Source organism: Peromyscus californicus, unplaced genomic scaffold (genome assembly GCF_007827085.1).
Source record: "Peromyscus californicus insignis strain IS unplaced genomic scaffold, ASM782708v3 Scaffold_18__1_contigs__length_77618521, whole genome shotgun sequence".
Taxonomy (NCBI): domain Eukaryota; kingdom Metazoa; phylum Chordata; class Mammalia; order Rodentia; family Cricetidae; genus Peromyscus; species Peromyscus californicus.
Window position 1 is genome coordinate 46,409,431 of NW_026294480.1, and position 27,606 is coordinate 46,437,036.

General features: G+C 38.7%; 1 protein-coding gene across 2 annotated transcripts in view; it reads right to left on the reverse strand.

The window, feature by feature from the left end:
* Positions 1-205: 205 nt before the first annotated feature.
* Positions 206-27,606, reverse strand: part of Parp8 (poly(ADP-ribose) polymerase family member 8) — a 187,002-nt gene continuing 159,601 nt past the window's right edge. For both annotated transcript variants that reach the window (XM_052743320.1, XM_052743319.1), the window contains exons 18-27: positions 27,130-27,195; positions 22,836-22,903; positions 20,464-20,512; positions 19,327-19,439; positions 19,029-19,101; positions 17,809-17,878; positions 15,125-15,198; positions 13,941-14,010; positions 13,071-13,155; positions 206-4,651 (exon numbers count right to left, since the gene is read on the reverse strand). In XM_052743320.1, coding sequence (XP_052599280.1) covers positions 4,549-4,651; positions 13,071-13,155; positions 13,941-14,010; positions 15,125-15,198; positions 17,809-17,878; positions 19,029-19,101; positions 19,327-19,439; positions 20,464-20,512; positions 22,836-22,903; positions 27,130-27,195 — 771 coding nt within the window. In that variant the 3' untranslated portion in view covers positions 206-4,548. The remainder of the gene's footprint in view (positions 4,652-13,070; positions 13,156-13,940; positions 14,011-15,124; positions 15,199-17,808; positions 17,879-19,028; positions 19,102-19,326; positions 19,440-20,463; positions 20,513-22,835; positions 22,904-27,129; positions 27,196-27,606) is intronic.

Genomic DNA, 27,606 nt, shown 5'->3' on the forward strand with positions numbered 1-27,606 from the left:
ACACTCATTGCAACTATATTGGGAATAATGATAAGAGCTTTTTCTTTTTCTTTCCCCCCTTTTTTAAAAAAATAAATTTTAATCTAAATGGGCAACATCATTTTTAGAGTTTGTTGAAAATCATTCAATATGTAGTCCTTAGAAGCAAGATTTACCAACAAGAGTAATTAGGGTCTCCCCCAGGCTTTAACATAGTGCCCACATATACACTTGTTGAACAAATTCAGATTTATTGAAAGTCAACATTTACATTGGCTACAATGTTAGAACTATTACAAAGCAGGATAAAAGAGGCTGAAGTAGCAATAGAAAGCAAGTGCAATAAAAAGTGAATAGAGAAAATATTTGGCCTTAGTGATCTCTCGGCAGTATTTACAGTATGTACATATTGTTAAATAGTGACAATAACTCTAAGGCACCAAAGGCTAAATAGCAGGTTGCAATCCTATTCTGTGCACAAAAGTCAAGAAATGTATTGTAAAGGTTGTATAGTCAAAGAAACATAGGCATACCTTAACGTTTACATAAAGGAGTGGCTGCAGTTTTTAAAATCTCAAATGATACATTAAATATTGGGCAGATGAAAGAGATTGTTTTTACAACATTAAATTATGTTGACTATGTAAATAAGCACTACTTCTTACTGACTGGCTGGTAAATGTGTAATGTACTCTATTCTTCAACACAGCTTTTTCACACTCATGGATATGTTTTGTCTACAAACTACTTGAAACACTTTTGACCTACAAAAACTTAGTCTATATTTCATAGTGTGTACAAAATTCCCAAGAAAAACTTACTGGGTAATAATATACATCAAATTCATATATGAGCTGACATAAATTTAGTAGGCATTAATTGCCAAAGTATTTGAATATTCAGGTTGTCATTCTGGCACAGCAGCTGCATTTATTTTGTTGTTGTTTTGCTCTTTAAACTCTTTAACTCTTTAGTGTGGCAACTGCTTGTCTTATGTGAATGGACATGAAACTGGCCCATAAAGAAAACGAACCTTGCAGTGAACTAATTAGCTTCTAATTATGCCACTCAAACCCTTTAAATAACTTGTTTCAGTGTTAACTGTGTCATTAATCACTGTGACACAATTGCCTACGTTACAGAGTTGGGAAGTAGTTGGTAATGTCTGTGTCTACCATGGTCTTAACTGTTGAATTATTTGATGACTTCCGTTTGTAAAACTGCCTTTGCTCCTTGTTCTGAAAAGCAGTTTGCCTTGACAAGCATTCTCTCCTTAGTGCTGAGGTAGTGTTGGAATGAAGAATCCAGCAGGACAATAGACTATTATGTTTCTTTAATGTGCTTCAAATGCTACCGTGAAATCTTTATTTGGGTGAGAGATGATCCAAGGTTGAGTGGCCCTTTAGAATATTAAATTACTATGTGATGAAAGTTGTGGATGAGTTTGTCCTGAATGATTGCTGAAATCACATGTCCTGAAGCAAGTTATGATTAATGAAATGTTATTATATAAAGTACTGCTAAAATTCTTCAAGCACTATTAATTTAAAAATTATATACTTCCAGTAGAGGAGAGGAAAACTGGGGGATTTCTACTGCAAATTTTTAAAAATTTCCAAGCAGGAACATTCATAGCAATTTGAATTCATGTCCTACAGTAGTTCACAGAAACTCTAAGGATATGGCACCCTTAAAATTCAAGTTTAAATTTAAAAAAATCTCCAAACCCAACATCTGACTGAGATTAACTAGCAGCATAACTCACCCCTGGGCACACCACATGGTTCACTCTACAATACTGTATTATTTATGAATCATTACACTTTCCTCTTCTTAAATTTCCAGTCATTTCATCTCCTTTTTGCAGTGAAAGAGGCAGAATTCTTCCCAATGAAATGTTCCATAAAATCAGCAATGCAGGAAAGAATGGACCCAACAGTAAGAGTCTTCATACTCTACTTCAAGAATGAAGTTTGCTTAGTGAAGTCATATCAAGTAGCAATGAAAGAAGAACTAGTATCACTGGCATAAAAGGCAACGGATGGATTTCCAATGATTATTAAAATGCAACGCTATCTCAAATGTCTAGAATCATCAAATAATAATATCAGAATGGGTGACTGAGCCATAGGATGATAATGGTGTTTGAATCTCTTAAAGAACTGCTTGAGTTTTGGAAGTAGGATATTCACTTACTAATGGTATTAGTAGAAATTAGATCCTTTAGAAATACAAGCATTTTCATTAGGGTATCATAGCAGTCCCAATTTCAAAAGTTTAATAAAAGTTTTATCCTCTTTAGAATATGTGCTTATAAAAGTTCTGATGCAGCTTTTGGAAACTAATTCTGGTAAAGTAATACAACTTGATGATCATTATAAGACAGCTCATTTAATTGTCTTAAAATGCCTATCACTACGTTGTATTTAGTGGGTATTAAACTAACATTAACTTTTCTACTTGGATAGGCAAATTTCTTGTACTCTTAAATTGGCAGTAGAAGTTTTTGATGTCAGTTTTCTCTCCTCTAAATCATCTCCCTTGAGTACAAGCATAGGTTACCCTTCAGATTCTAGTACTGCATTCTTTACAGATCACCCAACTATTAAGTAAAGCCATAACTGATCAGATTAGTGGCTTTGCAACTAGGCTAGGAAGCATTCTACAGCCTTTCTGGAGGTACCTTACCAATGGCCTAATAGGAGGTGATCCCAAGACATCCCCCCTTTTAAATTCAAGAATTACATCTTTATATTTTTACCCTATGTGGAATGTCCCACAAAATTAAATCTTTTTGTTGTTGTTGCCTAGAAAACATCTCAAAATATTGTTACAGTGACTTCAGAGGTCTGCTAGAAAGAAGTAATGGTATTCGCATCCCACACAAGTCTTCAAACACCTTGTCAATGAACACTCAATATAGGTTCTATTAGGCTAATGTTACTCCGTAGCTCAGAGGCACAAGTCAGAACAGAGTGATGCTCCTTTAAGCAGACACTATTAAATTCATTAGAATCTTAACCTCTTCAATTCTGTATTTTATAGAAGGAGTAGCATTTCAATTATTTACAATATAAGAAAAACAAATGATCGGTAAAATCTCCCTAAACTGTAACCCCTGACAACATGCATGACCCATCTCTCACCTTTTATGCCAAAGGAAATAAACACGCAAGTTATTATACCACACTTGCAAATGATGACGCATTTGTATTTTTTTTTCTGTCTACATAAAATCAGATATGAGCCTTGATTCAGGGTTTAAATAGAGTGGCAGACTCACTAATTAAACTGCTTTCATGAATGGCCCTGATTCCAATGACATCCATTGTATAGCAAAATAAACACTGTCAGTTAAAACTTGAAATGCCTATGACTCTAAGACTCAAAGAAACAGAAAGGATTTGATGAGCACATGACTCTCGATAAAGAACTGCTGAAAGCTGGGGCGAGTTTTCTCTATAAGCTTGTGTTCTTTTAATGTAAAAGAAGCTTCAAAGTTTATCTTCCTTCTCAATATGAAAAAAATAAGCAGAGGTAGCAGATGAAAAATATAAAAATACAGATATGGTACAAATAAACTCCATTGGAAGAAATAAAAAAATGTGCACTTTCTGTTTGTTAATTCTATGCCCCCCCCCCTTTTAAACTGCATGAGTAGGTAAATACAGATTTAAGACATCTGGAACATTGCTTTTTCGAGCTGACTTTCACATAACATTTTAAATTAGCTATATTAACCAATGGGATGTTTCTTCAAACTAACTGGGAAGAAATGGGTCTGTGAATGTGTGTGTGTGTGTGTGTGTGTGTGTGTGTGTGTGTGTGTGTGTGTGTGTGTGTGTGTGTTTAAATGAACTATAGTAAATTTGGCTCATATCATGGTTTATGTCCAAATTTACTGCTTATTGTGATTTTTGTTCATTAAAACAGCATGGTGAAGCTATCCATCTGCTGTCAAAATACACATGTGATCATGCACACATATGCATAATCACATATTCTGACACATGCAATCTATAGACAAGTGTGCTGCATGCCTTTTGGCATGGCACTGCCTCTGAATCTAACTGTTGTTTCATAAAGAGAAACCCAAGAACAGGAATATCCCTCCCACAGCATTTGAATGTGTGTGTGACTCATACTGAGCACAAGACACTGTACTCATTGCAGACTGTCCGGTAGATTTTGAAGCCATTATAAAACGACCTCAATCCTATTTTAGTACCCTAAAATAGCAGTACATAATACCAAATGTCCAATTAAAGAATTTAATATAAAAATATCAGCACAAAACTGTTTTTTCAATCTGTTTATTATGTATGCAACCCAAACTTGAGTTTAAGTGCTGTTTAATGTTTATTACTAGATTCCATAACCCTACAATTGGTAAATCTTATACCATTTTATGTATTTAATGAAATATTTAGAAATACTAAGAAAAGAAAATCAGTATTCAAAGGGTTAATTTTGTTTATAATAACAATAAATTATTTTTATCATCTTCTTCAGTTCAAAATCCAGCTTTGAACCCGAGGAAGCTTTCAAATCCTGTTAAGCGGTGGGACTCTAGCCAGTAGCAGTCTGATTACCAATTACTCGGAGTATCTCTTTGTGAATGCCTCCTTCTTGCGTGTTGATATTAGCATCTCCCACCTGGCCGTCTTCATAGCTACAACAGAAGCAGAAACAGGAAACATGGACAAAGATGCCACTGTTTGTATGGCTTCAAAATGCTGTTGGATTCCTAAAAGTAACCCAATGACACCAAAAACACAGTCTAACTTTTTTAGTAGTATCTAATGTGTGTTCAAGATGAAACTTGGCATAGTTGGTTCTTTTATGCCATGCCTTAATGTATTCCTTTCCCTCCATTTCGATGTTAAGTGCCTCGTCCCACATAAAACATTGCCAGACTTGTAGGGACACCCCAGTATCCTTTTCCCAACAGCTGCTATGACATCAACTGCAAAACACTCCACCCCTTTCACCTTTCTTGGGTTCTGGACATCTTCACTCCACTGGTGTCTCAGCTATCCCCTCCCAGCTGGTTGCACTGGCTTCACAGTCTAGCCCTGCTTCCTTGCCATTCCCGCAGCCTAACTAGTGCTTTGCAAGGAAAACTCTGGTTTTCCATCTTAACCAGCAACTTGTTCTCTTTCATCTGTCATATATTTTTATGTATGCTGGTGCTTCACATAAGACTGCAAGCCTGCTAAGTTCAGCCTAGCAGCGAAAGTGAACACACAATACTAAAGGACGGCAATTGCTCAGTGCTTGAGAAAGAAATAATTACATCTTAGATAATTCATTTTCTCAAATAAGCTGACTTAGGCAATAAGAATTTCCAAAGAGCAAATTTTCAAACTCGAAATGATAATATTCAGAGTGAAATAGGTGATGAATTAATTTTGTGACATAAAAAAAGGCTTCAAGAAAGAAGCTGCAGAGAAGCGGTAATTACTTCAAAATAGATAACCAGGGGCATAAGCACAGTGTCTCAGAGATTAATGCACACCTCTGTCTTTTCCTCACCATACTTAAATTCTCCTGAGACAGCATGAGGTGGGAAAATAAAACACTGACACACAGAACAGGAATTTAGTTCATTACACAATCCACTGCTTAAACACCAAGTGATGAGTCCACTTGAATTCAGTCCAAGGTCCAAGGCTGGGGTTGGTCCAGGATATTGATAGACTTGGCTAATTCTTACCATACAATTTTATTATTTTAGATACAACTTGCCCTGTTTCCTCCATCCCCATTTTGTAGCAGTACTGTAAAATGGGAACTCTTAAAATGCATGGTACATAGTCCAAACACTAATATTTTCTCAGGAAGTCAAACAGTAAATGCCACATTAGGAATTAGGAAATATGGGGACTGGTGTGATGGCTAAGCAGTAAGAGCATTCACTGCTCTTGTAGAAGACTTGGGTTTGGCTCCCAGTGTCCACGTCAAGTGGCTCACAACCACCTATGTCTAACTTCACTTCCAGGAAATACGACACCCTCTGACCTGTGAGGACACCTACGTGCACATGGTACGCATAAGCTCATATATGCACATACATATACACATATATAAAATAAATAAATCTATTTAAAAAAGGAACTAGAAAACCTGTTACAGTTGTTCAAACTAAATCAGATGTTTGGGGGCAGATTTTATAAAGATATACTGTAAGCAAAACGTATTATCCTACAATTAAGAAAAGGAAGAAGATTAACAGGAGGGTGAGGGGAACAAGAAAGTGTAAGGGATGGAATACAATTAAAATGCATTATGTACATGTATGAAATGTCATAATAAAATTTGTTATGCTAATAGAAACACTAAAAAACCATATTAACCTGGTTTTTCTATGAACACAACGATATGTCCATATTTATTAAAAGGAGGAGGCAGGTTGCCTGGCACATAGGCAGACTAACTTTTACCAAGACAGACTAACTTTCCATGATTTAGATCTGAAGAGTATGAGGCCGAGAGAAAGAGAGTGGAATGCACACAGAGAAAACCATCCTGCCAGGAGAGAGAAGGCAGAGTAGCAGGTCTCAACTTTGCCAGTGGTTGTGACTTTCCAACTTTAGATTACTGCCTCCACCTAATTTAAAACTGTCTCATCCAGGTTGGCTTCTTCTTTTATAGCTTTGGTACACTCCCGACACCTACTGCATTCTATGCAATCTGGACTTTCACTGAATAAGACATGCTTAGCCTAACTGATAACTGACGTGCAGCTTACATGCTATTATCTCTACTCTGCGCAATGCGAAATGGACCTGTAAATAGAATTTGTTGATAATCATTATAATCATTTCTCATTTTTGGCTCAACTGTCCACATTTTCCTTCCTGACCTTAATGTTCTACTTAAGTCATGAAAATTCTGCCTGGGCCTCCTGGTTGATGCACTCAGGTGATGTTATCACTCTATTGCTTGCTCACTTCTCTCTCTCTCTCTCTCTCTCTCTCTCTCTCTCTCTCTCTCTCTCTCTGCTATATTGTTTCATTCCTGAGCTAGCTAGCTTCTGATTATTATTTTGAATCTCTTCGCCTCTTCTTCCTCAGTCTCTCAGCTCAATGATTTCCAGCACACAATGAATTCCAGTTCCTTTTCTCCTGGATATATCAAACTCCCTCAACTCTTTCAGCCTCTCCCAAATTTTAACTACCATCCACATGTTGATTCCTAGAACTTCAACTCAATACTTCCAATCCTTGCATTATTTCCTGATATAGTTTTCCATAGACATCACTGATGTAATACATTTAAAACATCATAGTTACATATAATCTCTTCATTGAAATAGATCACTCAGTATTTTGTAGATGCCTTTAAACAGTAAGTATACTACCTGCTTCTGTGTAAGACATCTGTGATGTGAGTGCCCATGCACGAAGAGAACTTCTCAAGGGGAAGAAACAGAAAGACAGTATGTATATGATTGATAGATAGATAGATAGATAGATAGATAGATAGATAGATAGATAGATAGATAGATAGATGGATGGATAATCCCACAGTGGCAAGGCAGGGGTGAGGCAGTATGGGAAAACAGAGACAGTGTGCAACTCTAAAGGTGAATTCAGATGTGACTTCTGACAAGGAAGCTAGAGAAGGTGGAAAACACTAAGATTTACTTTGAAGAAAAGGGACGGGGAATGCAGCTACGGGTTTGAGCATTTGCTTAGCATGCAAATGTCTTAGGGCTTCAAGAGCAGAATGATGTTTCTCCCTTTTCTGTCCTAAACTTCTGCACACCAAAACTGAATCATCAGTGTAAAAAACGCAATAGTTGATGTACCTGTCATTATACACCATTGGTTTTGAGAGCGATGGAATTAGGGGCAAGAGGAACGAGGAGCTTTCTGACGAATTCTGTGGGAGACAGTGGCAGGTCTATAGCAACTCAAGTATCGACAGGGGAAAATGGTAAAGAGACAAAATGTAGGAGCAGGCAAATACAGTGAAGAAGGGAAAGGCCACGGAAAACCACAGCTCAGCTTTTTATGTCTGATATATGAGATTCTGCATAGATAAGAGACACTGAGGTGTTACAAAGGGGATTTTAAATAATGGGTTCCACTTGGTATATATTGACTTTTTTAAGGTATTGTAGGATGTTTGAGAGTAAATAGTCACTGAGCAGTTAAAGTGCAGGCCTTCACTCTCTCCTACCGGACAAACACCGGGTAGCAAAGACAAAAGGACATACATGGTAAGTGCTGCAAAGATGGAGAGCAAGAGAGAAGGCCATGAGGAAAAACAGATGATACAACAGAAATATGCCCTGCTCATTACCCGGGTCCCACAAAGCAGAAGCACCAAGAAGTCTCTGGAAGGAGGGAAATATGAAGGAAGACTTGCACGAGGAGTGAGAATGAGACACACAGGTGTGAGAGAGCCGAGGACAGAATCTAAAGAACGGGACGTCCACCGTGAGGAGCGCAGCACACGATTGGGGGTGTGAAGCTTGGCACCCCGAGGTATGAAAGCAGCAGCAAAAGTGGGGCTCAGCGGCTGCACACCAACCTCCCCTCCCCTTACAGTGCGCGGCACTGCAGAGACGAGAGGGTGAGAGATCAGGGTGTGAGGCACTGAGACTCTCACAGGAAAGCGGCGGCTGCCACAGACTCCAAGAAACTGTCATGGCAGCTTACAGCTTGGAAAGTGATCTGGCTGGAGACAGACTGGGTTTAGGATACATTAGAGACGAGTAGAGTTCCTCGACCCTATCAGTAATTATGATGCGCACAGGGATGCCTTCACTGGCAAAGGGGGTGTTCTGTCTTCCAATTTTGTAAGTAGATTGTTTCCTGCGGATGTCTCAAGTTGAACTGCAGATGTCTACAAACTCATAACTAAAGAGGATGTTTATTTTACCTGATGGTCATTATAAATTTTTTATTTTATACATTCTTCTTATATGTGCCAAAAGCATTTCAAACCTTTTAAAACTATATCAAAACCATATGTAATCCCTGCACTTGGGAAGCTGAGGCAGGAGGATCATGGCTCAGTTTAAGGGCACCATGGATTACATAGTGAGACCCTGTCTCATGAAAGAAAAAAAAGATACTGACTGTACATCAGATACAAAGTGCTTCCGGGATGTGGGGCAGAAAAAAGACAAGGGAAGAAAACTTTGCTCCAAGGCTTTTATTCAATCTGAAGATAAATGAGCTAAAATTTAAGAGTAAGTTCTGCCATGAGCCACAGGAACACCAAGACACCATGGTCTTCTAGTCCAATTTTCTAGAAATGTTACGGAAGTGGAGATAGTTGAATTACACCGTAGAAGATAAAATGGACTAAAGAGGAAATCCTGAAATTTATGCAGCACTGAGATCTGCTTGGTCCAAGAACATGGCATGTCTGGCCCCATTTTCTGCAGAGAAAATGTTTTATGGGATTTTTACCACTCTTGTGTTTGTGAGCTTGCTAAAATGTTTTCAGAAACAGGGGTGGGTATATACTCTGCATTTATTTACTAATCACAGTACATGGATCATCCCCAGACAGCTCCACCTTGGGATGGAGGAAGCATCAGAGCATCAAGCACAGGCTCTCATTACCAGACCAGTAGGATTTGCCATCCTGCTCCAAATCTTTCTTGGTCCTCACACAGCTTACGAAGAGGGCCTCCTCCCACCCCTCATGGCCATTTCCTGTGCAGTGATGGATCCTGGGGGAGCCCACACCTGGCCGGCCAGCTGTCAGACCAACTAACTACCCTTGATTTTATTATTTTATCCTACTTATGAAAAAATACAATAGTAAATTTCCCTCTCTATCTCTAAAAACCCTCTTGGTCATTATGAGATAACCTACAAGGTCTAGCGTGGTACAGATAGATTTATTATCCCAAAACTCAGAGGACTGAAGTAGGATGATTGCTGGGAGCTTGAGACGAGCTTGCGCTACACAGTGAGTGAGATTCAAGACTGAGAAAAAAAAAAAGGAAAGAAGAGACATTCACTGAGTGTGCCCTAACGTAAGGAAAGAAGAGAGGATCACACTCACTGAGTGTGCCCTAATGTTCTGTGTGTTTGGTCTTTGCTTCAGCCCATCCTATGGCCCCTTTGAAGTCAGCTCTCTCATTTCTACACATAACAGGTCTCAGTGTGCTTGCACATGTGTCCAAGGTTGGTGGGAAATCAAGCTTTACATTTTTTACAACTAGAAATGGCCTGGGATCTGGTCATAACATCTGAATGTCTACATTTTGCCTAAAATATTTATTCTTAGTTGATTCATTCAGGGATTTCCTAAATAACAGTTTTCAAACTTCTACCTCTCCTCCCAAAAGCAGCCCAGTCCTTTCAGTTTTATTTTAATACCTCGTTACTCACCAGTCTATTCCCTGGTGTCCCTTTATTACACACCTGTCTGTTCCCTAGTGTCCCTTTGTTACACACCAGTCTGTTCCCTAGAGTGTCCCTTGTTACACACCAGTCTATTCCCTAGTGTCCTGTTGTTACACACCAGTCTGTTCCCTAGTGTCCTGTTGTTACACACCAGTCTGTTCCTTAGTGTCCCTTTGTTACACACGAGTCTGTTCCCTAGTATCCCTTTGTTACACAACAGTCTATTCCCAGGTGTGTCCCTTGTTACACACGAGTCTGTTCCCTAGTGTCCCTTTGTTACACAACAGTCTATTCTCTAGTGTCCTGTTGTTACACACCAGTCTGTTCCATAGAGTGTCTCTTTGTTACACACCAGTCTATTCCCTAGTGTCCTGTTGTTACATACCCGTCTATTCCCTAGAGTGTCCTTTGTTATACACCAGTCTGTTCCCTAGAGTGTCCCTTTGTTACACACCCATCTGTTCCCTAGAGTATCCCTTTGTTACACACCAGTCTGTTCCCTAGAGTGTCCCTTTTTCTCTTCTGTGTTGCTGAGATGCTGGCGAGATGAGATGCTGGAGTGATTTTTTTTAATTAGACACCAAATGACTATATTGTGATCACCATAGGTCTGGGAAATCGGAGTAGCATGGAAATTGTCTTAATTTTCAGCATTTTCATCTACTCATTTTAAGAAATGCATATTAACTTACATCCTCATCATGAGGCAAAGCTCCTAACATCAGTGACCACACAATGTAAAAAAAAAAAAAAAACATAAAAAAATAAAAATAACAGAGACTAAATTTCTGCCTAATGGTTGATTTCATTCTCATCAACTTACTCTTTTCCTGGAAGCTACACTCCTAAAAGAGGCACATCACAAGGACCCTGTGGTTGTGTCCTATATAAAGGAAGAGACTAAAAGCTGTAATGAGAAGTACAATAATGACTGAATACATTCTCTCTCTGGTGTGTTCTGATTTTATCAGTCTTACCTAATGAGTCTCGTCTACTGAAGGTGCAAAGAAAAAGAATAACATCTCATCTATGTTTACAAAGCAATCAAAGTTATCTTAATGAAAACTCCCCTTTGTACTATTTTGAAAGCATCTGGGTACACCGGGTTCATCAGACGGTTTTTTTTCCTCTCTATTCCCTTCTATGGAGAACAGGCACTCTCTTCTCTCATAATTAGTCCCTTACACATATTTCATGTATTGCTTAAGAAAATATTTTTAAAAAGACATGTTGGATATTGAACTACTTAGGTATATAAGGATATTATGTTCAATAAATCTGTATTTTTGTAAGCTTAAAAAAAAGATTACACAAAAGACCTGTAGTTATCTTTTTATCGACACCTGAAGCCCATCAATAAGGTAATTTTGTAATTGCTTTCCAGAAGGCCAAACTTCTAGGAATGGATAATAATCAACTAGCCAAGAAAGAAGAGAAGAGTGTTTTAGGAGCTTTGCAGTAGAGACCTACATTGGCTTCACTGAGTCTCAGAATAATCTTATAAGGGGATGCACACTGACAGCTTCCCTAGTAGCCCACTGGTGGGTCCTCAGAGTCCTTCTCTGACGTCATTCAGCCCTCAGAGGTTGACCTGCAAGGACTTCAGCCTTGTGCTCTGCTGGCCTCCACTTTGAGCAGGGTTTGGTCAGGTGGATTTGGGCAGGCCTGCCTCCTGTCTCAGCCACCTGGACCTGAGGTTGTGTAACAATCCTTACTGCTATGAGATCCTGATGCCCCACAGCTACACCTTTGCAAATCGTCTAATTGTGCTTAATGAAAGGACCATGTTCTTTGTGAGCCATCTGCTTGCTGTTGAGACTAACTGATACAGATAGGCATACTGTCCTCATTTTGCTGACAAAGCTTTGAAAGGTTATGCAACTTGCTGATTGTTCTTCCTAATTTCTGTGGAGTTGGAATTCAAACAACCTGATAAAAACAGGAGTCCCGGCTGCCATACCCACTGCTGTGAAACCTATAGCTAGTAAGTAAATGCCATAAGAAAATTACAGTTTCCATAGAATCTGTCACAGTGAACAAGCTGGCCACATGTTGAAGGATAAACACAAAACACAAAGCGTTCTGTGGACCTATAATAGATTGTACCAATTTTGATGCCATCCCTTTGACATACTTACAAAATAACCCAGATCACTTTTTCACCTTGTTTTTTAGAAACTTCACGAACTACAAAACCAATAACTCAGTTCTTTCCAGCAATCCTTTCTGTGCCAGGTCAGGGAAGAGGTATAGCCAGACAGGGGAAGTGGGGCCGCAGGGGCAGAGACGGAATGAAAAGTCAGATTGCCTTACTGCAGCTGTTGATTTGGAATGAAAACAACACTTTTCTAGTTGTGTGCCAACACATACGCAGACCAACATACAGTGCCTTGCCAGCACATATTATAGGAAACGTACATCAATTTTTATAGAATATTTTCATTACTGCTTTCTCTGTACCCAGTTGTAAAGTATTTCACTATCAAGGTTATATGGATGGTTAGAAATCGTGTTTTCCTTTAGTTCTTCCAAATTAACAGCGTGTAACCATCACTTTCCTAAACAAGCTTATTGAAATGGAACAATCATTAGACTCATGAGAATTTCAATTACTTGTTTGTTGTATTTGGCAGCTAAAGTGAACAAATAACACTGAAGTCACTGTTTTATATATAGAAAAATAAGTAATGCACAAATGTGATCATTTAGACTTACACAAAAAAGAATCGTGTACAGACATGATCCGTGTTTGGGACAACCCATATCTCTCCATGTTTGTGCAGGTCAGGTGACGTGATCACTGTAAGTGAAGATAAAATTAAAGAGCTATTTAATTCTAAAGGAATAGAAATCCATTATTACTAACTACCTTCCTTCTCTCTGAAATCTAAAAGCGAAAATAGCTGTCCAAATGAACATAACCATACCAGTCATCAATGAATGTACATAAATTTTTTTTAAAAAAAGGCCACTTCACAACTAAAGAAATCATTTGACTATTATCAAAAACACACAGGTCCTGACATAATGCCAACAGCAAGCTGTTGTCACACGTAACATTCAGGTGTTGAAAACTTGAGACAGACACTAGTGGCTGTGGACAGTTACAGCACAAAGAAAAGGTGACTTGTAGCCAGACAGATTTCAGAACAAGAGTGGAGAATATGATCTCGAAAACCACCTCTCAGTCTGTCTACACTGAGTTCAGAACGAAATTCCTTCACTGGAGGAAGGGAATAGGCTATTGCGTTATCTTCACAGTAATTGGCTCATTCAAGGTTTTCATTATCACACACACACAGTCCAGCCCCAACTTAAAGAGGAAACAACACAGTAACCAGCAAGAACTTCACTCTGCAAGTTGAGTTACATTCAGGAAATCTACCAGAAATAATATGGTGCCGTTTGAACCCACGCCCACTCTGCACTTTGGTTTTAACCTCTGCAATCTCAATTGGGCTCATTTCCAACAGTGCCCGCTGAGATGGTCTTAAGGAACAATACTTCACTAGTCCACCACAAGCACTCTGTAAATACTCTTCAGTTCGGAAACGAAAATCCAGGATGTAAGGCCCAGGCACTCACCTTCACATAAGGCTATGCATTTCAAGTTACGGCTTTGCAGGAACTGGGATTGCTGTCCCTTTTTCTGAGACTAAATCATAAAACAATTTAAAAATTACAGTAAAAATGGGATCATCTAGTAAACATCAACAATAAGTGTTTGTCATTAAAAAGCAAGAGTAACTAAGATGGTTGCATAGGCTATCTACCAATATCTATGTATTCTTTTAATATCCATCTGTTTTTGTTGCATCCTTTAGTTTACGTAAATATAATCATTATCAAATTACTTATAAAGCCAGTGAACTGAAACAAGGGTAAAATAGAGCTCAGTGGTCTCAGAACATACAACTAGAGGTCAAAGTTAGGTTAACTGATGAGGCTGGCAAGTTTCCATCAAGACAAACAGAATGAAACCTGCATGATCTTTTCAAACATTAAAACCAACCACCCCAGATTACACAACCATCAAAACCAATCCACATTTATAGCAACATTTACTGAGTCACAGAGATTTCATAAGCACCTCATGCAGAAGCTGAGTTCCCATTCAGATATTGATGAGCTAAGTTCATCATTCATCAGATGGTTTTTAGTTTGCCCAGGGTAGTCTTTTTTCTCTATAAGAGCCTGAGATTTGTCCTCACTCTGTCCTGAATGTTCTTTCTCTCAGAGTCATGTGGCTCATGACCTCTCCATCTCTAATACTATACTCAAAGGTTATCTGCTCAGAGTATTTTCTCCTGACCACATCATTCACTCCAGTATTAGCTCCCACACTATAGCATTATTAAACATCTCTTACTGTAAGGTATTTTTCTTTGTCACTTAATATTCTGTCGCTCTCAGCATGTTGGTAGTGTTTATGTACTCCCGGTAGAACAGGAATAGTAATCTGGTTTTATTCCCTGGATTGTAGGATAGACTCTGGTAATACAATGGGAGACCAGGATATATATGTGTGCGTGCGTGCATGCGTGCTTGCATGTATGTGTGCGCATGCATGCATATACATACTCATGAATGTATATTATTACCCACAAGCTATGTAGTCTTTGCATTTAGAGTGAGTTTGAATCTTTATGAGAAATGACCACTTGAAGTAATTCTTTTGGCTTAATAATCCTGAGTATTTATCGACATCCTGCTGTCTAATGAGGCGTCAATTCACTAATCATATGCAGTCTTGTGAGCGGCCACAGCACCTGTGATGCATTGCTGCTTTTACTACTTGAAGCTGGCTCGTCCTTGGTTGACACCTTCTGCTTCTTGTTCATCCCTGAAAGAACACCAGCACAATAGGAACTCAGAGATACAGCTGATTGAAGCAACTGAAAGTACAATCCATCTACGTCAAAAGTGGTACTGTGGCCAGACGCAGAATCACATCAAGCCAGAGACAGTTCTAACAGGCTCACCAGGGAACAGCTGCTTGTGCCCCAGACCCTGGAGTGGATCGTCTACAGGTCTGGGAAATCTCAGAATAGTTAGGGAGCAGCAATCTCTGCTCGTTCTTGGCATTAAAAATGGGGATAGAAAATTCTCTGGTATACACTAGAATTAGAAAATTCTGAAAAGTTGATTTAAAAATGTTTAGTTAATTAGTATTAATTTTCACCCTTATTGTCTGCTGAGTACAGGAAAAGATAAGAGTGGGAAATGCAGACAGGAACAAAGAGATAATTCACTATGGTGTTGTAAACTACCAATATATACTCACTTCTCTGTAGAAATACAATGTTTCTAACTCAAAGAACTCTATGTTCTTTTGCCTATGCTAAATCATAAATCTTAGCTCTTGCTCTATTAAAGTCATGATATGATATCCTATTGTGAAAGATTTTAGAAAAACCGAGCCAATATATATTTCACTGTAGAATATGCAGAACTAAATCAATGAGAGTGCTCAAAGTACAATCACACCAGAAACTAAAAAATTCTTTTGTTTCAATAAAAATCTTGGTGGTAGAAGCAACGATGCTCAACAATTTGCAAAGTATGGTCCTGGCAGAGTGCAGGGCTGTTCCACTGTCTGGGCTCTGTGTTTTCAAACCTCAAAAGCAACCACAACTTCATCTATTTCTGGAGATTTTTATACCTCTGCTCCCTGCCCCAATCTAGGCTATGAACAGAATCCAGGGCCTCTATTACCAAGCTATATTCCAAGTCCTTGATTCCTACTTTAAAAAATATATGAAGAGCCCTTCAGATTCTGATAAATGCTATGGACTCTCTCCAAGATAAATGCACACACAGAGAGACAGACTTTCACATCCATTCACAGTCTGTACCTAAATCTCCTCCCAACTCTTTCCATGAATCCATCTAAGGAACAGATATACTAGGATAAATTTTTGTTGTCATTTTTATTATCTATGCTGATGATGTAGTATTTTTCTAAAAAAAATACTTAGCTTTTTTTTTCTTGTACTGTTTTAAGTCTGATTTTAATTATTTTACATGACCTATCTTAATGCTTTTTTTCCTTCTTATATTTATTGTTAGTGTTCTGTTGATATCTTACTATAACAGTGTTTCTTAACTTACATGCTCTGTTACAGTGTAACCTGTCATTCCATCATCAACAGGCATCAACAGAGACAGTGGAAAGCCTTGTAATGGCTTTGACTATGTGTATAGGCAGCTGCCGATCCCATGTGACTTAAGAAACAAGATCAGAAGTGCTCACACAAAAGCTGCCTGATGCTATTAGCACTCTGGAAAAGTCTAGGATCAATGCTCTTGGGTTCACCAAATTCCATCAGCTACATCTAGGGACTTGGATGTCAGTTCCTACGAGTTCCCACCTAACAAGTGTCTGGCCTGAAGTCAGGCTATCTTAGACCAACAGAACAACCCGTCCACCAACTGTGTGCTACAAAGTGGATGCTTTGAGACACAGAAAAATCACATGACAAACAGATTCACTAGATTCCTGATCCAAAGACTCTATGGACATAATGAAGGGGTTGCTTTCCCTTATATTTAAGTCAACTTGTGACACAACAGTAGTTATGTGGTAACATCTATACCTATTCTGCCTACTTAGGATTCTTCATTTATATTTCTAGTTCCATTTTTTTTTGCTATCTTGTAATCCTCTAAAATTCTACATATTCTTTCCATCAGCATTTTATTGTCTTTTCTATCATGATATTTCTAAGTAATATCTATTTATAAGTATTCCAATTTTACTTCACCACTAAAAAGTGACTCTTTGTAGTTGAATTTGCATGAACCCTGGTTAATGAATGGACAAATGGGCCAGGTTAATTGTCCCCTAGTTAATAGATTTGCCCAAGTATTTCTCACAATGCAGAGATACTAAGATTTAGCATTCAGGAACCATGTGTACAACATCCCCTGGAACTGTGCAGTGTGATCATGCAATACACACACACACATACACACACACATACACACACACATGCACACACACACACGCACGCACGCACACACACGCCACTGCCGTACAAGTAGTTAAAGGTGAAAGGAAAATGAATCAAATACTGAAATTTTAGGACAAAAGAGAAATTGTCATTTCCTTTTAAAAAAATTCTGTGCTATTTGAATCTGTTTACAAAGTATTTATTACCAGATAGTTAAAATTTTAAAAATGCAAAGGCATACTAATCATAAGTTCCACTGCCCAAGGAATTTTTCAATGCCAAAAAATGGGAGATCATTCTTTGCATGTTTTACATTTATTTCATAGGCTCCCTACAGCATATGCTTTCAGTTTACCTCCAACATCCCCCATCTCATTATAATATTAGCAAGAAATGTTGGACATTATGACTAGTGTTAAATGGGTTTAATATAAACATATCTAATCTATTCCAGTCATGAAAGTGATAACATTGAGATTAGAAGTGACACATGGGATTACCTGAGTAACCAAACGATATGCTTGACATTGGACTAAGATAGATCCCGCTCCCATACATCGCACCATGGAGCTATTTCAGATACAAGAGAGAGAAAGATGTCAGTCAATGGTCTGAATTAATAGCCTACAGAAGAAGGTAACTGGCTTCATGTTGGAACATTAAGTCTTATAAAAATGATAGCACACTTATGCTGGATCTCATGTGAAAACAATACTACTATTATGTTTGGAATGAGTTGACCAAAAAAAATGTCAAGAAAAAGAGCCAAAGAATGTACTTCGTTCTGTCAATAATAAAGAGAGTCCCTTATTACAAAGGACTATAGTCAGTTCTTCTTTTAATGAATCTAAAATTCTAAAAACCAGACTTGCTGAAGAGCATGGAAAGGCATTGTTATGAACACTCACAAGCCACAATTTGAACAACGTGTCAACTCCAGTTTATTATGTAATTCATCTGCTATTCCACCCTTCCACTTTTTCAAGTTAAAATGAGCTTCATTATTTGAAACAATTCGAGTGGTCTAAAGAAACCACTCAGAACATCTGAAGTTCTTTTTTTCTCACGTCTATGCGCTAGGGCCCTCACACACCAGTAGTACCAACTTGGTACCAAGTCAATGGGTGTATGCTCGCAGACATGCACAGTTAATTGTCAGCCCTGCTGTCGCCGTTCAGGGAGGGACAGCTGGCTTGGGTGACTGGGCTGACCTGCTTCTTTCCTAATGTGCTGTCTAAGGGACAATTTGGAGGGATGGGTTTGAGGAGAAATAAGCAAAATGAACAGTGTAGCAGAGTTCAGGACGCCAACTACAATATACTGATAATGCCAAGCACTGTGCCCAAGGCTGGAAAGCAGGCACCATGCATCTGTGGTGATCCACGTCTCCTCTGCTTATGCCTTCCTTCTTCTCTAAAAGGGCCCACACTGAGGCAAAGAACTGATGAAATGCTCTTTGGAATAATGGATTGAATGCTTGCATGGTTTTACTTTCTACCCAGTCATATTTTAGTTCTTACTTTCCAACTGCGGCTTTCACATTTTCGCCTTAGAGAACCCTTCACTGTCAGGCATAGATCAATTTTGTTTCAGCTATTTTGTGAAAATGTACTTACCTTTCTTAAAAATTCTACATAATATTTTAAATAAATACTCTAAAGTTCACATCTCTCCTTTAAGAATAAATGGGCTCTTATTAAAAAACATGCAAAAATGTTACCTGCAGACGCGTGTTAGAGGCAACGACCAGACCATTCCTCAGGATAGAGTGCCAATTTTCAATGTGAGAGCCACTAAAACACAGAAGTGGGGAGGGAAACAGGAAGGCCAGAAAGTCAATGATCTTTCCAACTGGTCTCAACTTAAGAAGTCACGATACATCTGAATGTTCTGAGTTTCCCAGTTAAATGTTCACAGAGCTGAATCATTGAAGTTCATGACAATGTCTGAGACAGTGTTTTCTTCCACTGCACACTGGAAAGTGGTCGGGGACCACCCTCCCTCCCAGCTGTACTCACTGAAATGCGAAGGTGCTCCCGAAGAGCTTTTTAGCAGCTCTGAAGTTGGACTCTTTGGCTGGTGGACTGCTGAGAAGGAGGAACTGGTGTGGAGTATGCATGAACTTCAGTTGCTGCCATCCAAAGTGATAACAAACAATAACATGTCAACATTTGACCAGCTGAGGAGTCATCCAAATTATCCAATTCCAAAACAGGGATTTTACACTAATAACCTTTTCAGACTAGTTCAAAAACTATGTGTTATTTTTAGAACCCAACTTAAGTTATACCTCACATGGAATTACCCATAGGAAGCAGATTCTTTAGGCTGGTGGGAAAGCAATAGGTAACAGACAAACTGAAGACATTTTTGTTTAGATTCCACTATGCTGTCATGCTCTTTCTCAATGTCTTCTTGATTACATTTCTTTTTAAGACTTTCATTACAGAGTTCCATGGGTATGGATTAGCTGCTGCACTGAGAAAAAATTCTAGAATTTGCTAAGCAGAAGACTTAATTCACAATTTTAAAATGAAAATCATCCTGCTTTATTTGCATGCCTTTGCTCATTGACAATGGAAAGAGATCAGGGGAACTGCTTGACAAGACTCCCTCATCATCCCTTTCACCGGGGATACTCACACAGGAATATCACATACACCAGTCTCCCATATGGAGATGTGAAAACAGGGAAACAAGAGTTTTAAACGCTGCTCTTAGATGATGATAAGTACTGCAATCAGGGCCCCTTAGCTTTTTAAAAACATTTATTTAAACACTACTTAGGCTGATAAGCAAGGTGTCTGAAGCTCCCTTTCCAAATGGGAAGGCAGAACTATAACATCAAGTATTCTTCCAATCTCTCCCTAGACACCACTTTACGAACTTTTATAGGAAGACTACATTCTCTCATGTCAATGCTTTATTTATTTGACATTTATTTATTTATTTATTCATTTATTTGAAAGGGCAAGGTGCAGGCTGAATATGGGATTGAGTCTTGGAAGGGTTTGCAGCTGGTGCACAAACTGAAACTGAAGAATTAAGCTGAATCATATCCATCCTTGGACAGGCTGCCTGAGGGCCACAGTGGTCAGCTCTCTCAACTAACACCTTCTCCCATTTCTGGGTGCATATATGAAAATAGAACTTACCCTGTTAACTGGCAGTTTCACAATATGTGACCTATTACTTGAGATGACCCTGAAATTGAAATGATCAGTCAGTCACAACCACATGGCAAATCTGTTGGCTGTTTTATATGCTACTCAGCAAATGAGTGAAGTGTAGTTTCACTGTGCTACAAAACTTGCTTTTCAGTTGTTACATAAGTCCGGTTTAATCACTAATACAGTTTAAGGAACTTACATAACATAAAAGATACTTTCATCTGAGAAAACTCACTGGGAAGTAGTTCCATCAAACTTGTGAATGTGTAATTTTTAATAAGCACAACTCCAAATATTAGCAAAATGAACATTTTTAAGATATTTAACACTTTCAAATAATCGAAGTTTATAAATGAGAAGTGGATTCATGCACCTGATTGTTTTGACTCCTACATCTCCTAAATAAAAAATGTGTTTCCACAAAGATGCTGTTTGTTGAAACCCCTAAGGATATTTTTAGTTGACCATGGCTCATATACAAAAGTCAACATAGCCAGACACTGAAGTTGACCATTTTTAACCCAGGTACTTAAGTAATGAATACTCTATGGTGTATAAAATAGAAGAGAAGACTATAATTTTTTTTATTAAATTCTTCTCCCTGAAAGAAGGGTGATACTAATGAACTGGAGAAAAAGATAAAAAAAATTAGTGAAAATTTGGAATTGGGCTGACTTCGAGAGAAAAAAGAATACAATTATATATGTGTAATTGGTAGATTAAGCAGGGGGAATCAACCTTCTAGTTAAGAATACAGTTCTTGGCCTGGGTGGAGACCTAGTACTCCTGCTGGACATAGTCACTCACTTGGCCAAGAGACCACTCTTAGGGAGGCTAAATACATGCCACAGAGATAGGAATAACCAGCTTTCATGAGATACTGTACTTTTCCTTCCCAGAATCCCCATCCTAATGCAGTAGCTTTACTGGACCTCATGGCACTAAGATAAAATTGTTGTAGTCTTCTCTTCTTCAAAAAAGCGTAACTTCTTTGTATCTCTCCTCTAAGCATGATTTTCTTAACATCTGGGCTTTCCACACAACATCTGAGCAATCTTCACTCTTTCTCTAAAGCCCTCATCCATCATCATATGGCCATGCATGCCGGCCATGCATCTGACATCAATGCCAACTTAAATGGCACGGCCACTTTCTTTTTGTCTTCCCCTACCCACCCAGGTAGCTGCTCAGTTTTATAGCTTGCCTATCCTGTTCTTTGCTTATTTGTTTGTTTGTTTGTTTTTCAGTTTCTGTATGAGTCCCTTCTGAAATTATTTTATTACTATATCTAAGAACCCAAAGACAGGAACCAGATTTCCCCTGTATCATCTGGTGACCAAGCTTGCACCCCCAAATTTCAGTTGTTTATTTTTACACTTTAACTTTGAGAAAATGTGAGACGTTAAGAAAAAGTATTATTTTTCTTCATCTGTCAGGATTTTAATGACAGATCCTAATGGATACAGACAAGGCCAATTTCTTTACCTAAAGTTTGCCATGGTCTTATTAGACCATGTGTTTTATGCAATTTTGACTAAGCAAAGGTAATCAATCAAAACCCAAGGAAAATGGGCACTTTTTCCTTTAATGACAGTTTAAAACCACTTCCACTGCTTGTCACCCCCAGCATTTATCTAGACCGATCTCTCATAATCTTTGCATTTGTACTCTTAAGATGACCATAATAAGTCTACTTAAGCAATTCCAAAGAGCCAAGTACACAAAACCCTTATAAACCCTTATTGTCTCCACTTTGTAGATGAGAAAGGACACATTATTTGAAGCAGGCATCAAAGCAAAGTGTGTTCTCAGGCCAACCACCTTTCCTTTCTGCTGTGTGGACCTCCTAGAGTCCAGGCTGGACTAAACGCTGCGCCCCTCACCAGGCTCACCCTTCAACGGTACATCTTCTGCAATGCTCAAGCAAAGAGTCAACCAAATTTTACCAGCCTTGTTAAGGATCCACATTATACAAAGCATATTTCAAGGTCTTCACTGGAAAGGTTTAAGTTTATCACCAAGTCCTCACTGAACTGGGAAATTAAATGAAGCAAAATGCTTTCAACACATAATCTAATTAAGCATAGCCTTTAAGACCGTGGACTAACGGCTGTCAAGCGCACTGTGTGCGCCTACTTGTGCACATGGCAGCACCTTCCTCCTCTTGTGATATACAAGTTTTAATTAAAGTGAGAGTCATTAAGGACTCTTGGGTAGAAAAAAAAATCACCAGGTTTTACAGGCTTGTAGAACTGTAGCTTTGCAGGGCTTATGAAATAGTTCCCCCCAACGTTAAAAAAAAAAAAAAATAGAAAAAGCTACTGATTTTTATCTAGAGGAAAATTACAATTTTATACCATTGCAGAAGTGGATGAGCAAGGGGGTCCTGTTTATCCATCTGCTTCTTGATTTCCAGATAGGGTGCCTGCAAGATAAAATTATATTCCTTCATTTGTCTTTAAAATTCACTTTTCCCTCTACAAAAAGAAAATGAGATTAAGTGATATATCTAGTCTATCTAAAACAAAAATCATATAAATTTGGCCAAAGAATCGCAAATTACCTTCTTCACACAAGGGGTGGGGAATATACTTCAGGCAGCATGTGAAAGGATTTGCCTGCTGGATATAAGAGCCTTGACCAACAGTGGATTCCCAAGAGAATCCTAAAGCAATGTGAGCTATTACTGTTGTCCTTGATTACTTCTCAGAAGTTGATGGCTATGGCTGGAGACACTATGTACTATGTACTCAGGACTCGGAGGACCTGAGCTGGATCTGACCTGAAAAAGTTCCTCTCTGAGGACTAGCTTTCATAGTACCAAAGAGTGCTATTAAACTGCCAAAGGAGGGAAGCAATCAATAGTCCTCCATAGCTGTGAAGCCTATGAACTACAACAATACCCAACAAGACAAGAGATCCATAACAGCACAATTGCGAATAACCAACAGCTATCTAACTGGACTTCAGGCCTCCTCAAAATGAGGAAATTCATGCCTGGTATTGTAAACCAAACCAACTACCCACAGCCCGGTGAGGTCATGGATCTTAGAGGAGAAAGTACTACTGCCGCTTTCCTAAACCAGTATATTGTCTAATTGCATCGTGAACACTTATACACCCTTATGTAAGTATAGTTCTCACCAAAGAAGCTTGTCTTTGCCACAGATGGAGATGATGAGAGAAAGCCACAATAGATCAAAATGCAGAGAATAACAATCAGGGGATGCCCAGCCCCAACTGATGAATCTACTACACAACCCCTATACATAAGGTTCAGGAAACATCATAGTAAAGGGCTCAGCATGATTGTAAGAAACAGAGGAGCAGGAAGTCTGCTGAGAGATTGTGCCTTTAGATACAACAAGGCAGCCACATCCATGAAATCTCAACAGTATGGCTGCCTGAACAGAGACAACAACAGTTCACATGCCAGTGTGGAAGGGGGAAATCTCATGGGACTCCACCCCTTGATAAAGAGCTATAGGCAATTAACAACTACTGAGAGAGGAAGAATTAGTCTTCCTGAGGGATGAGTTCCCCAAGCTGTTATCCAATACCAAGTGGTCAATCCTACAAACATATAAATAACACTAAACAGACTCGGCAAATTACATTCATATATTTACTAGTGTGTGTGTGTGTGTGTGTGTGTGTGTGTGTGTGTGTGTGTGTGTGTAAAACAATAGCAATTGAGGAAGAAGAGATCATGATTTGAAAGGGAGTAGGGTTGAGTGGGACATGGAAAAAATTGGAGGGAGGAGAGGGAAGGGGGTACATGATATAATTATGTTTAAATTAAAAATAACAGAAGATGAAAAACAAAGACTTGACCCAATGTTGGCCTGAATTCCACCGTCACTAGATTACTAGAGGTTACCCCTGAACACATACACACACACACACACACACACACACACACACACACACACACACACACACCCCTCTGTGTCTCTCTTGAGAAGATACAAAGCTACCACACAGCCTACACTGTACCAACCAACTTTACCATATTGCTTTCTGTGATCTTCCACTTAGCCCCTTCTATGATCTTCCTTGTCTACATCTCTCCCCTGGTCTCATCCTTCTGTTCCCCATTTTCTCTTCCTCCTACCTCCTTCAGTTCCCTTTATAAGCCTCACTCCTCCTGGGGTTGAAAGAAAATGGTTGAGAGGTTAAGTTCAGCTTACATTGCAGTCCCTCACCCACAGGGGTGCTCAAAAGAGAAAGGACCCCATCCCTTAACAAAGCACCCTACAACGTTTCTCTTTGTTGTCAAACACTTTGAATTTTAACATTAACGGAAAACTTACAGCCCCAATGCATTCTATATGAAAACTGAAGACAATTTATGTAAGAACCTTCTCCAACAGAAATTAAATGGAATTTACTGTCAAATTAAACATTTTATTAAGACCAAAGAACAACTTCTTTGTAACAGCTTAGAGCTAGCTGGGGATTTAAACATGGGCTAGTGTAATATTATGGAAAAGCTTAAAAGAATTTGATTCAATAAAGCCCTTACAGCATGCCTATGCAGACACTCTGCGGGAGAAAATACAATGTTGCTTTTCCTAACTAGATACTGAAGACACAGAGGCTCCAAGTAACTAAACAACTTTCCCAAGGTCATGGGCCACATCACACTGAGGTGATTATGAAACTCAGGCCTCTAACTTCCTAGGCTGAGGCTTCAACTTCTCTATGGCCTTCTTAACAATAGCTTACACATGCCAAGATTAAAGAAAGCAATTTTTGGCAGTGAGCAGATTCTAGAGTCAGAGTTTGTAGCCATGTTAAAACCTAACAATCATATAGACTCTAGAGTATAGTACAAATACCCTATACTAAATCTCTTATTGTGACTAAAAATACTTATCTTTACATAAGATGTGGCATTATTTCTTCTTTCTTATCCTTATGAAAAAAATGTACTTTATTCTTTTCTTTCCTCATACAAATAAGTGCTGTTTGAAAAATATTCCAGAAGCTACTGCAAATTATGAGCCCAGAACAGTCACTAAAAAAAAATGGGAGATTTAAGCAAACGGTATCACACGTGAAGTATGGATGCCCATATGTGCCACTGTCTAACATAGACTGTTGAATGAAGGAAGAGAGGAAGAGTTGAATACATAATGACCAAAGGAATAGAGGACAAGAATTAGAAGTGTGAAATGTACATGTGAGAACGTCTTCAACAGAGGGGTGGAGACCATACTGGTGTGAGGGGTAGAGTAGAAAGAAACTCAGTGAACCCGGGGAAGACTTCTCCTCCTCCACAGAGAGAATGAATGACCCCAGGCTAGACTCATCACATGCTTAACAGTGTCTACCACCAAGGCAGGCCTAGAAAGGACATGTGTAAGCTGTGCACAACATGTCCTGCTAATTTTGGATTATTAATTTTATTTATGACGATTTTTAAACCTCTTTGCAATGTTTTGATAGTGAAAAGGCCTCAGTACTTCAACAGTGTTTCTCCAAGTGCTAGGCTGCAGCACAGGGATGTGTTAAGTTTTCATAATTAACCTACATCTTCACTTAGCACATCTTTCCACCAGAGCTTCCCTAAGAACAAGAAACATCAGCTCATACTTCCAGGGTGGCTGTCGATTCCAAAGTGGTTATAGGTTCTGTGTTATACCTGTAATATTTTATGAATTTTTTATCTTTTTTGTATGTTTTTATTTTTATGTGCCTTGGTATGTGGTCTGCATATAAGTATGGGTGAGGGAGTCAGACCCACTGGAGCTTGAGCTACAGACATTTATGAGCTACCATGTGGGTGCTGAGAACTGAACCCAAGTCCTCTGGAAGAGCAGCCAATGCCCTTAACCACTGAAGAACTGAACCCAAGTCCACTGGAAGAGCAGTCAATGCCCTTAACCACTGAGCAACCTCTCCAGCCCTGAAAAATGTATTTTAAAGAATAATTCTAGGGACTGAAGAAATCATATGAACACACAGAAGGGAGGGAGGGAAGGAAGCAGGAAGGGAGGAAGAGAGACAGAATATTTCTAGAGCTATTGTGGTGGCATATGTCCATATGTCAGTAATCCCATCACTTAAGAGATGAACAAAGGAAGATCAGAAGTTCCAGGTGTCCTTAGCTACATAGCAAGTTCAAGGTCAGCTTGAACTACTTGAGATGTTATCTCAAAAAGCGACACACATACACACCACACACACACACACACACACATTCAATGACAAAGAATATTTGTGGCCAGATGTGGTGGAACACATGCAACACCATTCTCTATTGTCCCAAATCTCTGTCTATTTTAACAATCAAAATGATATCTGAAATTATTAGCACCAGTTAATACCAAAGGTGGTACTTATTAGATTTAAAGGCTGTTTTAAAATATCCTGTTGAATAACTTCAACTACTCAAAGTTTTTACTCAAGTTTAAGAAAAAAATATTAAGGTTACAATTATGCATTTACTCTTTAAAAATCAGTGTTAGCAGGCCAAGACACTGACAGAATTGAATTAAACCATCCTAGCACATTTGTATGATTTTAATTATGTCTTGTATAGGAAAAAATGTACATTCTGTAACAGTGTTGTTCTGAAGACATTTTTAAAATATGATCTTGCTTGTGCAGACTGAATGGTAGAAGAACGTGAGAGCACATTTTCACCTGTGTCATTTCTCTGATGGAAGTTATGCTGTCCAGAGCTTTCATTACTCGGTCATAGTTCTTTTTCTATATGACAAAGAAAAAAAAGCATTATTCACTTACAAGCCTTTGCAAGTCACATATCACTGGAGAAACATACTATTTCTGTACATGCATTTTCCATCAAAGCCAGTGTGAAAGCAAAGGATGGTACATAAAAGACTGTAATAAGAGAGCTCAAGGGACAGAGGGCTGATTATCCAGAGTCACAGGAAAGAAAAACTAAAGGAGTATTTCTTATGTAAGGTCACAAAATCATGTTCACCTCCCTGGAATAAAAATCTTGAAATACAGAAGGATTTTTTCAGCTCTTCATTCTGGCTTTCACCACACCAAAGCAATAAGCAATAAAGTAAGCTTAGAATCCTTCTGGAAGGAGATATACTTCAAATCTCCCAAGTGCTTTAATTTTAGATTGGAACACTGCTACCCAAAGAG